Source organism: Pan troglodytes, chromosome 15, assembly GCF_028858775.2.
Source record: "Pan troglodytes isolate AG18354 chromosome 15, NHGRI_mPanTro3-v2.0_pri, whole genome shotgun sequence".
NCBI lineage: Eukaryota > Metazoa > Chordata > Mammalia > Primates > Hominidae > Pan > Pan troglodytes.
The window spans coordinates 93,702,357-93,718,805 of record NC_072413.2 but is presented as its reverse complement, the minus strand read 5'-3'; the positions used below and the strand labels follow the sequence as shown (position 1 = coordinate 93,718,805).

General features: G+C 44.1%; 1 protein-coding gene and 1 long non-coding RNA gene across 6 annotated transcripts in view; one reads left to right on the top strand and one right to left on the bottom strand.

Annotated features, from left to right (window-relative positions):
* Positions 1-4,545, bottom strand: part of LOC112205366 (uncharacterized) — a 42,355-nt gene extending 37,810 nt beyond the window's left edge. Inside the window, exons 1-2 of the long non-coding RNA XR_002939254.3 lie at positions 3,143-4,545; positions 1,286-1,383 (exon numbers count right to left, since the gene is read on the bottom strand). This is a non-coding gene — a long non-coding RNA (uncharacterized LOC112205366). The remainder of the gene's footprint in view (positions 1-1,285; positions 1,384-3,142) is intronic.
* Positions 4,045-16,449, top strand: part of TCL1A (TCL1 family AKT coactivator A) — a 22,149-nt gene continuing 9,744 nt past the window's right edge. The window contains exons 1-5 of one of the 5 annotated variants that reach the window (XR_010151026.1): positions 4,649-4,902; positions 6,460-6,636; positions 7,054-7,107; positions 7,987-8,238; positions 8,622-8,901. Coding sequence is in view for 4 of the 5 variants with exons in the window: in XM_063793114.1 (XP_063649184.1) it covers positions 4,783-4,902; positions 6,460-6,636; positions 7,054-7,101 (345 nt within the window). In the remaining variant the exon portion in view is untranslated. Of the gene's footprint in view, positions 4,903-6,459; positions 6,637-7,053; positions 7,108-7,986; positions 8,902-16,449 lie in introns of those variants that run through there. The other 4 variants (XM_009428408.4, XM_001154719.7, XM_063793114.1 and 1 more) reach the window with 4 other exon arrangements.

The following is a 16,449-nucleotide window of genomic DNA, read 5'->3' as shown; positions in this document are numbered from 1 at the left end:
AAAACTGCAGGATACAAAAACCAACATACAAAAATCAGTAACGTTTCTATACACTAATAATGAGCTATGTGAAAAAGAAATTTTAAAAATCCCATTCACAATAGCTACAAAAAATAATAAAATACTTAGGAATAAATGTAAGCAATGAGGTGAAAGATCTGAACACACAAAACTACAAAATACCCATGACAGAAACTGAAGAAGACACAAACGAATGGAACAATATCTCATGTTCATAGATTGAAGGAATTAAAATTATTAAAATGTTCATCCCACTCAAAGCAACCTACATATTCAACGCAATCCCTACCAAAATTCCAACAACACTTTCACATTAACAGAAAAAATAATCCTAAAATTCATATGGAACCACAAAAGGTCTGAATAGCTAAAACATTTTTGAACAAAACAGAAAAACAAAAACAAAGCTGTAGGCATCATAGCATCAGTAGGACAGTAACACCCAAGGTGTGGAGTAATCCCAGGATTGAGAAATGTTTCCAATACAAATGTAGGTCAACTTTAACTTGCCTCTGGCAAATGGCAACCACAGTTGTAGCTCAAAGTGTCCAGTGCAATTCTATCACATCTTGGTCACTCGCTAGCTTGGCAGAATCAACTATTCGCTGCATTTTGAGTAGGGGTTGTGAGTTGTGTTTTTCATTTGTGTTTTGTGTGGGTATCAAGGGTAGCATGGGGGTTAGTATAGGTCCTTGCTACCCAGAGGTGATTTATAGACCATTAGTACCTGCCTCAACTCCGAGGACATGAATATGTTACAAATTCAGAATCTTGAGAATCGCCTCAACCCTACCATATTAGAATCTGTATTTAAATAAAATCTCCATATACACCTTAAAGTTGGAGAAGCTTTAAGTTCCTTAGAACTGTTAATTTTAAAGAGAGAGATGATAGCTATGTAGTGGGCAGAGTAGGATCAGTCCCTAATTTCTACTTGAAATATCCTTGTCTCAGATTCTCCATTAATTTAGAGATACCATTTCATCCCTTATGAGTAAAGGCTACAACATCTTTTGTACCCTGAACTCACTTGATCAGCAGCCTTAATTATTTCAACTATGGCCCAGACCTAGGAATTAAAAAAAAAAAAAAAAAAAAAAAAAAAACGGGCTGGGCATGGTGGCTCATGCCTGTAATCCCAGCACTTTGGAAGGCCGAGGTGGGAGGATCACCTGAGGTCGGGAGTTCAAGACCAGCCTGACCAACATGAAGAAACCCCGTTTCTACTAAAAATACAAAATTAGACAGGTGTGGTGGCGCATACCTGTAATCCCAGCTACTCGGGAGGCAGAAGCAGGAGAATCGCTTGAACCCAGGAGGTGGAGGTCGCAGTGAGCCAAGATCACACCATTGCATTCCAGCCTGGGCAACAAGAGGGGAACTCTGTCTCAAAAAACAAACAAACAAACAAAACACTCCAGGCATGGATGCCTTAATAGCTACATATATATCACAGATTCTGTGTTTTACACATTAGCAAGATCTCAGACCCTTATGATTCCAATAAACTTAGGGCTATGGATCCCTGAGCACAAAGGATTGGAAGCAGCAAAGTAGGGCAAAGGGAAAGAAGTAAAATATGGAGTTGGGGTGAAGTTTACAATGAGAATTGATGGTAGAAAGAATAGCTTTGACATTTTCATAGTTATTTAGATTTATAAATCTGTGCACACATCAAAAACAGTCACTCAGATCTTAGAGAAATTGTACTTAACCCTGCCTACATGTTAGCATCACCTACTTTCCTCAAGCCTCAATCTCGGAGATTCTGATGTAATTGGTTTGGAGTGGGATCCAGGCGCAGGTGTTTTATTAAAGCTTCCCAGGTGATTCTTAGTGGTTTAGGGTCAGTCATCATAGGGCCCAAAGGCCTAAACACCTAAGTAGCCTCTAGGCTCTTTCCAGCTTGCTATAATCATTGACAATCAAGGACCCCAGGGTTGGTTAGGATGACCTTGGTTACTAGGATTTTCTTTTAAGAGGAAAACACTCTATATATTAGAGGTGATTTTGGCAGAAAATAAGATAGCCTGGAAGTAAATGATACATAAACACCGATATAAGTCCTGTGTCATAGTTGGAGAAATCTGGAGGGCACTGGTGTGTTGAATCAGACACCCCCTATCTCTCCCTCTTGACCCTCCCTCCATATAGCCCAACATTTACCATGCCCGTGAATCACCCGGGGGTCTTGTTCCAATACAGATTCTGACTCAGTAGTCTTGGGGGAGGCTCCAGATTCTGTCATTCTTACGAGCTCCAGGTGATGCTATTGTAGCTGGTCCAGGGACAACACTTTGAGTCAAGGTCATCCTGATGGCCTTGACTACTCCTCAACCCCTTCTTTGGAACCCAAACAAGAAGAATGGCTCCCATGAATTCCACTGGGGTCCTTGATCTACAGCCACTGTACCAAAAACTGTAGGCATTCCTGAACTAACATCATATATTTTGTCCATCTCTTTTCTTAACTATTCCCTCCTCCCGCTAGGCAATGTTATAGGAGGATTGGGGCCTACTGAGTTAGAAACAAGCTTAGAGAGCAGGTAGTTTGGCCCATTCATTACAAAACTATGGCACTGAGGCCAAGTTGCAAAGGATTTGTCAAGTTCACAGGTGATCGTGGTAAAGGCAAAACTAGATCTAAATCAGGACATGAATGCATCCATTAAGGATTCTGTCAAAATGATTGCTTCCTGTAGCTTTCTGTGTGAAACATCCATTTGCTTATCCTCAGGGAAATCAGACTAACAAAGACTTGGAAAGGAACATAAAATTCTAAAGCTAGGCTTATGGCCTTTATAACCCTTAGATGGGGCAGATAACATGCCACGGAGGCTCAGAGACAGCTCTGAGACTATGCAATAGCTACTGTTTCCCCTCTTGTGGAATGTTCACTTAAAAAAGCTCAAGGGCTCTATAAGTTGCCCAATGAACTCCACAGACATCCTTAATTCATTTTCATTTATTGGAACCCTCTCTCAAATAATTTTCTAAATCTCACGCAATAATGATGTATATTCTTGCTCAATATTAAGAAGCCCTCATGCAAAACTGAAGAAATAAATTGTTCTTACAAAAGAAGGAAAAAGGAATTATATTCCCAGAACATTCTGCTTACCCAGACACACAGATCTGATTCTTGCTCCATTGTTTGTGGCATTCTGGATCCTAGGGCCATTGATGAGGCTGGGTCAGTGGCCACACTGGCTCCTGGGTACCCCTTCCCTGGCCACAAAAGTCCATCCCAGCAGCACTATTTAAACTGGACTTGTTATTTCTCACTTCACAGCTCTGGCCTGGGCTGAGACCTCCCCAACAGAGCTTATTAGCGAGCTTGTCATCTTGCTCTGTGGCTATCTGGGTCTGGAGTCAAGAGCCATTCACAGGAAAATCAGCATGAAACCTTTAAGTTTGCATATTAAATATTAACACCACTAAGGGCTACAGTGGAAAAGAGGTTTGCTGAGCTCAGGGGCCCTCACTCCACCCCCAACTTCCCTTGGCTTTTCTCTTCTATGTTGTGTTCCTGGTAAATCCCATTATGTCTCGACTACCTTAGGCCCTCTCAGCCCCTTCTTGGGAATTAGGCTCTCTGGATAGGCAAAGAGGCAGATACCCAGCTGCCAGGTGAATCAGATGTCCTCATCAGATCTCTTAATTTCCACTTTGGTGATATTTCAAAGGATCACAAATTATGTTCTTAGTGCCTGGTCAGAGAACTGGGAAAGAGCTGGAAGATGAGACACCAAACTCCATCCCATGGTGATGTTTGAACCAGGCTGGAGCTGCTTTCACATGTTTTTCATTGTGCATGACTTTCTTAATTGCCTTAGTGGGAATGCGTTACTGCAAAATAAAGTGAAATTGTTTTCCTTATTGCTTGTAATTTACAGAGGGGTGGTTTTGATCATATAAACCAGGCACTTTTCAAATCCATTGATCTTAGGGTGGAAGGAGGGATTTCTTTTTAAGTATTCATTTCGAACTATGCTTTCACTAGTAAACTCAAAGCCCAAGGGGAAAAACCCATGATTCTCCATTTTGTAATAGCTATTAGATGTCCACAGCACATCAGACCTGTGGAAAACGCATGCTTTGTGTATGGAAGAGGGAGAGGGAGCGTCAGGAGTTGTCCTTTGCCAAAAAACGTACTCTGACACTCAAAGGCACAGGCTGGTGGAGATCCAGGGAACCCGGGAAAGCCCAGGCCTAACTCAGGCCCGCGCGGGTCTCTTCTGATCCCAGAAGATGAGGAGTGTGTCCTGGCTCTGGGCATCCTGGTGTCGACTGTGAGTTCCCAGCAGAGGCCCAGAGTCCCGGTCCGGCAGCCGAGGGAAGCGGCGGGGTCTTCCAGAAGAAGGGCCAAGGTCACCCCGGTGCCTCTCCAGCAGCAGCAGAGGGCGGCGGTCGGGGTCGCTGCTGGCCGGGGCCTCGAGGAAGGCGCGGGCCAGCTGGGGCCGGGTCTGCGTTCCCAGGCGCTGCCACCGTTCCAGGGAGCAAGTCAGGCCGGGACGTAGCGCCTGCGCGGGACCCTCACTTGCCACCAAGACCCCCACAAACCCCGCCCCATCCTGCCTTACGCCCCGCCCCAAGGTCGTTCTCCCGACCCGGGGTCCCGCCCCAAGGCCGTCCTCCCGCCCCGCCGCTTGGTGGCGGCCGCATGCTGCCCGGATATAAAGGGTCGGCCCCACATCCCAGGGACCAGCGAGCGGCCTTGAGAGGCTCTGGCTCTTGCTTCTTAGGCGGCCCGAGGACGCCATGGCCGAGTGCCCGACACTCGGGGAGGCAGTCACCGACCACCCGGACCGCCTGTGGGCCTGGGAGAAGTTCGTGTATTTGGACGAGAGGCAGCATGCCTGGCTGCCCTTAACCATCGAGGTACAGCCAGCTTTGGAGCGGATGGCGAGGCAGCAGGGGCAGCCCCTGGGAGCTTGGGATGCCCTAGGAAGGGCGAGGACTCAAGGAGCACTCACTATGGGGCAGGGAGGATCCCCACAGATGAAGCCACTTTGAGCCGGGCTCTGGAGGATGAATAGGAGTTCTCCAGGCAGGGAAGAAGGGTGGGAAAACCGCCAAGGAATGTCGGTCAAAGTGGGGGACCCAGTGCCTGTGGAGTGTGACTATAATGTTGACTACAGCAGGCATTTTCTGGGCTTCGGGGTCCTAATCTTTAAAAATGGGTATCTCTAAGTGACTCATCCATATGGCCGATTATCGGAATCATCTCAGGTGGGTCCCAGAAATCTGTATTTTTAAAAAGAACCCTCAACAGTTTAGGGTCAACCAGGCATAGCAAACACTGCCCTAGAGTGTGAAGTATTTTCCATTACCTCTGGGCTTTATTTAGAAAACAAATTTAACAAGTGATGTCGTAGTATAAGCGCCGGTATTGAATCAATATTGACTTTTATAATGTGTGATGCCTTAAGATGGGTCCTTAATCCATGTTAAGTTTTTGTTAAAGAAATAGATAAGTCTTTTACAAGTATTTGGATTTACTCAATGAAAAAGAGTCAAAAAATGTTCAAACTCTTTCCAAACATACACTGAAGAAAGCATAAAAATTAAAAAATACATTAGAACATGTATGTCCAGTAGCAAACAATCAAAAATTATTGAGTGTTGACTGTGTCTCTACAGATGGGAAACTGAGGCACAAAAATGTACATTTGTCCGAGGTAAGATTGCTAGTAGGTAATGGGGTTGGAATTCTAGGCTCTTAACCACCACAAAATCTGCATTTTTATTGGCATTTCAATTTTTTAAATATGTTTTTACTTTAAAAATCAAGTTAAATACTTACTTTTTTAAAATCAAAATTTGAAGAAATAATTTGAAGATTCAGTGGATTTCTTTTTTTAAATCTCTGAGAAATCTCTTCTTCAACGTGACACCGAAACCACGAACCAGACAGTTTTTCATAAAATCATGATACATGCTCCACAAAAAATAACCCACTAGCAAACTGTGGGACAGATTTTGCCTCACATCATTGAAAAGGCCAGTATTCTTTTTCTCTCTTTCTTTCTTTGTTGTTTTTTTTTTTTTTTCCTGTAGATACAGGGTCTCGCTCTGTGACCCAGGCTGGTCTTAAACTCCTGGCCTCAAGCGATCCTCCTGCCTCTGCCTTCCAAAGCACTGGAATTACAAGTGTGAGCCACTGCAACCCGCCAGAAAAAAGTGTGCCTTTCATGGCCCTGTCTGGGTGGCTAGACACATGTGTGTGCTGGTGGTCCTGGCCCAGCCAGAGTCCCTGAGAGGAGCATGCATGGCCTAAGGAAGTGAGCTTCAGGGAACAGTGATGACCATCATTTCACACTCGGACCCCTGCCCAGATGGGTGGGTGGCTGGCAGGAGGGATTCCGGTTTTCTGCATCTGGAGAAGCCCTGGCAAGCGGAACCTGAAAGTATGCCCTGTCCTTTTCTTCTCCTCAGATAAAGGATAGGTTACAGTTACGGGTGCTCTTGCGTCGGGAAGACGTCGTCCTGGGGAGGCCTATGACCCCCACCCAGATAGGCCCAAGCCTGCTGCCTATCATGTGGCAGCTCTACCCTGATGGACGATACCGATCCTCAGACTCCAGTTTCTGGCGCTTAGTGTACCACATCAAGGTGAGTGTCTTTCCCCCAGAGGTCCATCGGGTGATCTTGGGTTTGCCCTCCTCCATGTCTGGCCTTAGTGGTTTCTCTTCCCTCCATCCCAGTCCCAAAAGCATTAAAAAATGGGGGAAATGTACAAGTGCGGATTTCTAAAGGACTTTACCAGGGAGAAGATAGATCCTCTGAGGTCTCTAACAGAACCCTACCTCCACTACCTCCCAGCCACCAGCTAGCCGCAGGAAGACATCTGTGGTGGGCAGTCACAGGCTGAAGGCTGGTGGGAGGAGGGGCAGTCTCCAAGAGCCCCTGAAATCCTCACACCTGGGTTCCTACCTGCTGTTTCCAGCTAGGGGAAGGCGCAGGAGTGAGGAATGGAGGGAGTGGAGGGCTCTGGCCGATCAATGCCTTCTCTCTCTCTCTGCCTCTCAGATTGACGGCGTGGAGGACATGCTTCTTGAGCTGCTGCCAGATGACTGATGTATGGTGAGCTCCACTGGAGCCTGACCCCTCTTAGTCCACAGTGCCTGTATCAGAAAGAAAGACCACCCCTTCTCCATGAAGGCAGTGCTAACCCCTCCCCGACTGCTGCCATCTGAGGGTCCCTAGGGATGGGAGAGGCTTCCTGGAGGCACTCATGTCTCTCCCTTACCACTTCGGGAGCCAAGGGCTTTGTAGGCAGCCCCCTTTATCGCAGCTGCTCATATCTATAAGGTACTTCACAAGTTTCAGCTGGCACTTTCATTTACCATTGCTTTTTTTTTTTTTTTTTTTTTTTTTTGAGATGAGTCTGGCTCTGTGGCCCAGGCTAGAGTGTAGTGGTGCAATCTCAGCTCACTGCAAGCTCTGCCTCCCGGGTTCACACCATTCTCCTGCCTCAGCCCTCGGAGTAGCTGGGACTACAGGCGCCCGCCACCACACCTGGCTAACTTTTTGTATTTTTTTTTTTTTAGTAGAGACGGGGTTTCACCGTGTTAGCCAGGATGGTCTCTATCTCCTGACCTCATGATCTGCCCGCCTCGGCCTCCCAAAGTGCTGGGATTACAGGCATGAGCCACCACACCCGGCCTTACCATTGCTTTATTAAATAAGCACTGGTGCTTGATTACATCAGCTGAGCCAGATATTAGATATGCTATTGAGTTTTGAGGAAATAAGAGTACAAAACTCAGAAATGAGTTGAAGTATAGTGACATCTTCAGATCACAGAGCCAGGTGTCAGAATTTGCCTTGGCTCAGAAGGCCTCTGGGGGTCATCCCTGACCACTAGGCTTCCCACTTAGACCTGCTCCAGCAGCACCACCCCTCGCCACTGCCTGGTCCTTTCCTTCACCCTTGGTTCTGTCTTCTCTTGTCCTTCTCCAGGTCTTGCAGCACCTGTCTCCTTTCACCCCAGGGCCTGAGCCTGGCCAGCCTACAATGGGGATGTTGTGTTTCTGTTCACCTTCGTTTACTACGTCTGTGTCTTCTCCTCCATCACGCTGGGGTCTTGGAGGAATGGACAGACAGAGGATGAGCTCTACCCAGGGCCTGCAGGACCTGCCTGTAGCCCACTCTGCTCGCCTTAGCACTACCACTCCTGCCAAGGAGGACTCCATTTGGCAGAGCTTCTTCCAGGTGCCCAGCTATACCTGTGCCTCGGCTTTTCTCAGCTGGCTGATGGTCTTCGGCCTCTTTCTGTCCCTTCTGTCCCTCACAGCACTAGTGTTTCATGTTGCACACCCACTCAGCTCCGTGAACTTGTGAGAACACAGCCGATTCACATTAGCAGGACCTCTGAAACCCCGGACCAGTGGTTTCACATGGTGCTACGCCTGCACGTAAACACGCCTGCAAACACTGCCTGCCCGTAAACACGCCTGCAAACACTGCCTGCCCGTAAACATGCCTGCAAACACTGCCTGCCCGTAAACACGCCTGCAAACGCTGCCTGCCCGTAAACACGCCTGCAAACGCTGCCTGCCCGTAAACACGCCTGCAAACGCTGCCTGCCCACACAGGTTCAGGTGCAGCTCAAGGAGAGGCCTGAAAGGAGCCCTTATCTGTGCTCAGGACTCAGAAGCCTCTGGGTCAGTGGTCCACAGCCCAGGACGCAGCAGGAGGCCAGGCCGGCGAGCCCTGTGGATGAGCCCTCAGAACCCTTGGCTTGCCCACGTGGAAAAGGGATAGAGGTTGGGTTTCCCCCCTTTTATAGATGGTCACGCACCTGGGTGTTACAAAGTTGTATGTGGCATGGATACTTTTTGTAATGATTGATTAAATGCAAGATAGTTTATCTAACTTCGTGCGGAATCAGCTTCTATCCTTGACTTAGATTCTGGTGGAGAGAAGTGAGAATAGGCAGCCCCCAAATAAAAAATATTCATGGATTGATTTATTCCAGAGCCCCCCCTGCCTCCATCTGGTCCTGCCCTCCTCACCCTCCTCATTCCCATGTGCCCTCGGCCCCAGCCAGCTCTGCCTCCTCCTTACCTGGGCATTCACCAGGCTCTGTCCTTGCACAGATAACTTCTATCCTCTCTGCTCACAATCCCAGCAGAAGCCCCTCCTGCCTGAAGCTGTCCCTGACCACTCAGGCCCCAAGCAGACTCCCTTCCCCACCTCCCATGACCTGCAGTCACAGCAGATCCCACCCTGTGCCCTGTCCTCTTGCTCCCTTCTCAAGACCCTGCTGCCCCTCCTGTACCTCTATAGACAGTAGCTGGACCTCAGATATTACCAGGGGATGCCTTCCAGAGAAGGGAATCAGTCCTGTGTCGAATCCTGGCCTTCCCACTTCCCTGTGTCTCTAGTCCACAGCTTTCTTGTCACAGAGATGAACTCAGAGGGTTGTTCTGAGGATTCAGCGGGATATATAACTGAAGTACTTTAAGAGAATTGTATAAGAAAAACACTACTTCTCCCGCTTTACAGTCTCTGAACCCAGGTTTCTTAACCAGCACTAGACAGAGAAGAAGCACTGACGTCCAACGTGCCAGGGTTTGTGTCTTCTGTTGTAACCCGGTCACCCTGCACAGACCATGGCAGCAGGGGAGTTTGGTCTGTGGGAGCAATTACTGTACAGGTGCCTCTCAGCAGGGCTGGAACGTGGAAAGTCAGAGCAGGGGGACCATGGGAGATCAGGCAGCTGCCTCATTTTAGGAATAGGAACGCGGGGACCCAGAAAGACGGAAGCTTTTGTGCGAGATTCTTTTGTTGACCAAATATTTGACCATCACCATGAACGGTGCCAGGAACTGGGACTCAGCAGGGACAAGGTGAAGGCCCCACTCTCATGCAGCCTTAGTTCTGGAAAAAGATAAAAAGAAGGTGCAAAATCCCAGAAGAAAATAGAACAGGGTAATGGTAGGGAGTTCGATTGGCTGGTAAGGAAATTCCTGTCTGTGGATATGGCATTTAAGATTGGGCCTTGAAAAAGAGGGAGCTAGATTCTTAGGAAGAGGGGATGGCAAGTGCTGTGCAGATTTAATTTGCTGTGGAAATTAAAAACATAGCAAAAGTATTACTTCTTACAAAAAGAAATGCTGTTTTGTAAGAATAAATGGCCCTAATAAATTAACTAAATGCAATGCAGAATCTCAGTTTTCCACAAGACTGACTCTAGGGTTTTGGCTGGAAACACAAAGTTGTTTTGCCAATGTATTCTAAATACCTCATATTTTTCCCTCTACATATATATATATATATATATATATATATATATATATATATATATTTTTTTTTTTTTTTTTTTTTTTTTTTTTTTGAGGTGGAGTTTCACTGTTGTTGCCCAGGCTGGAGTGCAATGGCGGTCTTAGCTCACTGCAACCTCCACCTCCCAGGTTCAAGCGATTCTCTTGCCTCCGCCTCCCAAGTAACTGGGACTACAGGCATCCACTACCATGCCCGGCTAATTTTTTGTATTTTTAGTAGAGACAGGGTTTCACCATGTTGGTCAGGCTGGTCTTGAACTCCTGACCTCAGGTGATCCGCCCGCCTTGGCCTCACAAAGTGCTGGGATTACAGGCGTGAGCCACCGTGCCCAGCCTCCCTCTACATATTTTATTACATATATATTTATATTTTCTTTAATTTCTTTTAATAACATGTTGCAGTTTTCAGAGTATAGGTTTTTGCATTTCTTTTGTTAAATTGATTCCTAAGTTTACTCTTTTTTTATTATGATAAAAAAATCTAATTAGCCTGGCGTGGTGGTATATACCTGTAGTGTCAGCTACTTTTGGGGCTGAGGCAGGAGGATCGCTTGAGCCTGGGAAGTCAAGGATGCAGTGAGCCGTGTTCCTGCCACTGCACTCCAGCCTGGGTGACAAAGCAAGGCCCTTTCTCAACAAAAAAAAAGCAAACAAAAAAACTAACATGAAATCTGCCCTCATAACAGACTTTTAAGTGTGCAGTACAGTATTGTTAATTATATGAACATTGTTGTACAGTAGATCTCTAGAACTTTTTCATCCTGCATCACTAAAACCCTGTGCCCTTTAAAGAGCAACTCTTCATCGCCTCCTCTTTCCCAGCTCCTGGAAACTGCTACCTTTCTTTCCACTTCTATGACTTTTACAACTTTAGCTTCCTCATCTAAGGTAGGAATCATGCAGTATTTGTCCTTCTGTGACTGATTTATTTCACCTAGCGTGATGTCCTCCAGGCTCAACCATATGGCAGGACTTCCTTCTTTTCTAAGGCTGCATGAAGTTTCATTGTATGTATGCACCACCATTTCCTCATTCATTCATCCACAGGTGGATAGAAGGTGGTTTCCACCTCTTCGCTATTATGGATGGTGCTGCCATGAATATGGGCACGCAAATATCAGTTCAAGATTCTGTTTCCTAATTCTTTTAGATGAATACCTGCCAGTTGGATTGCTGAGCCATATGGTAGTTCTATTTTTAATTTTTTGAAGAGCCTCCATACTGTTTTCCATAACAGTTACAACATTTTACATTCCTACCAACTGTGCACAAGGGTTTGCCACAGCCTCACCAGCATTTGTTGTTTCCTGGTTTTTTGATAACGGCCATCCTCACAAGCATGATGTGATATTTATTTTACTTATTCTGTTCCAATCTGGATGATTTTCCTTTTGTCTTCTTGCCTAATTACCCTGGCTAGAACCTCTAGAACTGGCTAGAACCTCTAGAACTGTGTTGAATAGAAATAGTGAGAGTGGGCCAGGCATGGTGGCTCATGCCTGTAATCCCAGCACTTTGGGAGGCCGAGATGAGTGGATCATCTGAGGTCGGGAGTTTGAGGCCAGCCTGGCCAACATGGTGAAACCCCCATCTCTACTAAAAACACAAAAATTAGCCGGGCGTGGTGGCGGGTGCCTATAATCCCAGCTACTTGGAAGGCTGAGGCCGGAGAATCGCTTGAACCCGGGAGGTGGGGGTTGCAGTGAGCCAAGATTGTACCACTGCACTCCAGCCTGGGCAACAGAGCAAGGCTCCGTCTCAAAAGAAAAAAAAAGAAAAGAAAGAGAGAGAGGGAGGGAGGGAGGGAGGGAAGGAAGGAAGGAAAGAAAGAAAGAAAGAAAGAAAGAAAGAAAGAAAGAAAGAAAGAAAGAAAGAAAGAAAGAAAGAAAGAAAAAGAAAGAGTGAGAGTGGACATCCTTGCCTTGGTCCTGATCTTAGAAATCTTCATCTTTCACCATTAAGTCTGATATTAGCTATGGCTTTTTCATAAATGTCCTTTATCAGATTGAGGAAGTTCCCTTCTATTCTCAGTTTATTGAGTGTTTTTTTTTTCATGCAGGGATGTTAGATTTTGTCAAACGTTTTTTCTGCATCTGTTGAGATGATCATCTATTGGAATGTTGGTTTTTGTCCTTTATTGTATTGATATGGTGTAATACACTCATTTTTTTTGTATGTTGAACCATTTTGCATTTCTGGGATGAATTTTACTGGGTCCTAGTGTATAATCTTTTTTATATGCTGTTGGATTTGGTTTGCTAGTATTTTGTTAAGGGTTTTTATATCTGTATTCATAAGAAGTATTGGTCTGTAGTTTTCTCTTGTGATGTCTTTGTCTGATTTTGGTATCATATATAACTTTTTAATACTAGAAATTTTATTTTATTTTTTAATTTAAAAATATTATTATTAGAAATAGGGTTTCACCATGTTACTCAGGCTACTTTTGAACTCTTGGACTCAAGTGATACCCCCACCTCTGCCTGTCAAAGCCTGGACAAGATGTTGAGAACTCATCTCTAAGGTAGATAGATAGATAGATAGATAGATAGATAGATAGATAGATAGATAAAAAGGCCGGGAGCAGTGGCTCATGCCTGTAATGCCAGCGCTTTGGGAGGCCGAGGCAGGCAGCTCATTTGAAGTCAGGAGCTTGAGACCAGCCTGGCCAACGTGGTGAAACCCCATCTCTACTAAAATACAAAAATTAGCCAGGCATGGTGGCACACACCTCTAATCCCAGCTACTCAGGAGGCGGAGGTGGGAGAATCGCTTGAGCCCAGGAGGCAAAGTTGCAGTGAGCCAAGATCACACCACTACACTCCAGCCCGGGCAACGGGGTGAGACCCTGTCTAAATAAATAAATAAATAAATAAATAAATAAATAAATAAAAGATAAATGAAAAATAAGTAAAATTAAATAAAATTAAATTAATAAATAAAAATAATAAAATTAAAATAAATAAACATATTGGGCCATGTAAATTATGCCTATATATCAAATGCACATGGATGTCCTCAGTTTTCATGATTGTTCCCTGTGCATTTGAAAAGGAGGCATTTCTCTCAACTAAGTTCAGAGATATAAATCTCTGCTTTATTATTAATATGGCTCAGGCTTTCTGTGTTCTCCATCATTATTGTTGTTCATTTGTTCTATCTCATCCTGAAAAAAATACACTAATGTCTCCTATTAGTATATTTCCATCTTCTCCTTTAATCTCTGGTAGTTTATGCTTCATAAAGTTGTTGCTGTGTTACTGGCCACATAAATGTTGATTGTTATATCTTGTGTAGCCTTTGGCTCAATGAACTATCCTTTCTTTGAGTGATTTCTGGCTAGATTTCTACCTTGTCAGATATGAAGATCATGAACTGTGTCTATTTGTTTCTACTAATTTGCATTTGTCTGGCATATTTGTGCATAGCATCTTATTTAAATCTTTCTGAATCTCTTTGTTTTAGGCATGTTCATTCATATATGTGTGCATGTATATAAAAAGGTTGGATTTTGATGCATTTTTTTGAATTAGTGAATTAAGCTCATTTCAGTTATTGATGTATCTGATGTTCTGGTCTTAGTATTGTTTTATGTTTGTTTTTATATACATATACAATTTTTCTCTATGGGGACTGTTTTCTACATTCTTTTTTAGTATTCTCTTCATGTTGCATTTTCATTTCATACCTTTAGACTAATATCTTAGGGTAGTTTCCTCAGCCCTTCTTTTTCTCTTTTTTTCTTTTACTTTTTTTTTCTTTGGAGACCACGTCTCACACTGTCGCCCAGGCTGGAGTGCAGTGGTGCGATCTCAGCTCACTACAACCTCTACTTCCCAGGCTCGAGCAAACCTCCCACCTCAGCCTCCTGAGTAGCTGGGACTACAGATGAGTGCCACCATGCCTGGCTAATTTTTTAAATTTTTTGTAGAGATGAGGTCTCACTATATTGTCCAGACTGGTCTTGAACTCCTGGGCTCAAGCAATCCTCCCACTTCAGCCTCTCAAAGTGCCAGAGTTACAGGCATGAACAACTGTACCTGACCAGCCTTTCCTTTAAAAGTACTATCTACTGTAGCACTGTCCAAAGAACTTTCTATAATGTTGGACATGTTCTGAATCTGTGTCGCCCAATGTGGTAGCCACTAGCTTCTGTGACTATGGAGCACTTGAAATATGGCTAGTATAATTGAGAAACTTAATTTAAAATTTTATTCAATATTAATTAAATTTAAATAGCCACATGTGACTGGTGGCCAACCTGTTGGGTGGTGCACATCTTTTGATTCCCTATTGTGAGCAGAATTGAAAACACTAACATTTCCTTCCCCCACCCCTCTCTCTCTCCAAAGCATCTAAAGTAATATTCTTTAAGTGCTAAGTAATACCTCCAAGGCAGCCATCAAGCTTGCTTTTGGTATATTCTCTCCCTTTTTTCCCATTTTTGATAACTGAAATATACCTTTATTATCAGAGAATGTAACAAACACATAGGATTTCTCACACTCGTGCCCTTTATTTAGTCTTAGTCCTTCAGTTAAACATATTCATTTCTCACCACTAGTCCTAATGAAAAGCTTCCTAAACATTTCTTGATTGTGTGAAGCTCATAGCTTAGTGGATTACTCAGGGAGTGCTCACAGGAACATCATTTCCTGATTCCTTCCTTCCTCTTCATTGAGGTTTGTCTATGGTCTTTCTACTTGAAGGTCATTTGGCTGAATTTAAAAATCCCGAAGTGGGGAGGGTGTTACATTTCCTTTCTTGGGTATTTGTACTATGTTACTCCATTTACTCCACTGTGTTTTTAACTTAAAAGTCTTCTGTGAAGATCTAATCCCATGTAAGTTACTTGGTCATTTTACCTTATGCCAAACAGATTTCTGTTCTATAACGTACAATAATTTTAAGGCTATGTCTTGGAGTCGACTGTTTTTGTTTATATGTTCTAGGCACATCATGTTCCCTTCAGGTACACAGGTTCAAGTCATCTTTTTTGTCTTCAGGAATGTTTTCTTTAGTAGTTTCTACCCACTGCCTTACTTTCCTCTTTGAGGGGGTCTGGGGGTGAGACTTCTATTATGGATATGTTGCATCTTTGTTGCCTGTTATATCCATCACTTTCTCTTCAATTCTCTCCATCTTTTTATTCTGATTTTTTTTTCCTACTTTTCTATACTCAGTTTTTCTTTTGCTATCCTGGTTGCTCTTCTGGACTTTGTGAGGAGAATTGGGAGACTGAAAAACAATGCCACTGTCAGCATCTTGCCCTGAATCTTATTGTGTTTTAAAGTTACTTTGTTACTGTCACTGTATTTTGCTTACAAAACAACTTTATTCACAGTGAGGAAATGCCTGCGGAAATACACCAGTTCTCAAAGATTCTAACCTCTTTGTATATCAAGTGAGTTAACTTGAGCTAGTTCAATGAATTTATTGTCAGTGAACCTCCTACGGCAAATACAACTTACAAATTTAAGTGAGAAATTTTGCAAGAAAATGCTCTCACAAATACTTAACTATAATGATCATTTATAGTTTGAGGCGAAAATTCTATAGCTCTTGAAACTACTAAACACATTTTAATAATATGGGAGAGCTCTTTGTACTACTCAATACTAAAACTTATAAATTCAATGTTGGTACCTGGTGCAGTAGTACGGGACTTACTTACACAGCAGGTTCACTGGTTAAGATGCCAATTACTTGGGCCCCTGGACTTAGAAGGCCCCTAAAGGCTGAACATGGCCAGGGCTGTTCTGACCTGGTGGTGCCTCTCCTCAACACTGGCCCTATCAGCTCACTAAGCAAGGACAGCAAGAACCATGGCCGCTTTACCATCTTACTGGCTGGACTGTAGTGAGTTAAGTAACACAGTGTCTCATTTCTACTCATCCCCACAACTTGGAGGTCATGTGTAACCACAGTAAAGCTTCATTTTAAGAGAGACTCATACATATTTAGCCTATCTTGTATAAGAATAATAGACTGACCATAGTTTTATAATCCCATCTGGTTCATTGTGAAATGCCCTGTGCTCCCTATATCTATATGTCGGATGGGGCACTCCATCTTTTTCGACTTAATTTAGCTTGACTCTCCCTCCCACATCACCTTTCACAATCGCTCCAAGGAT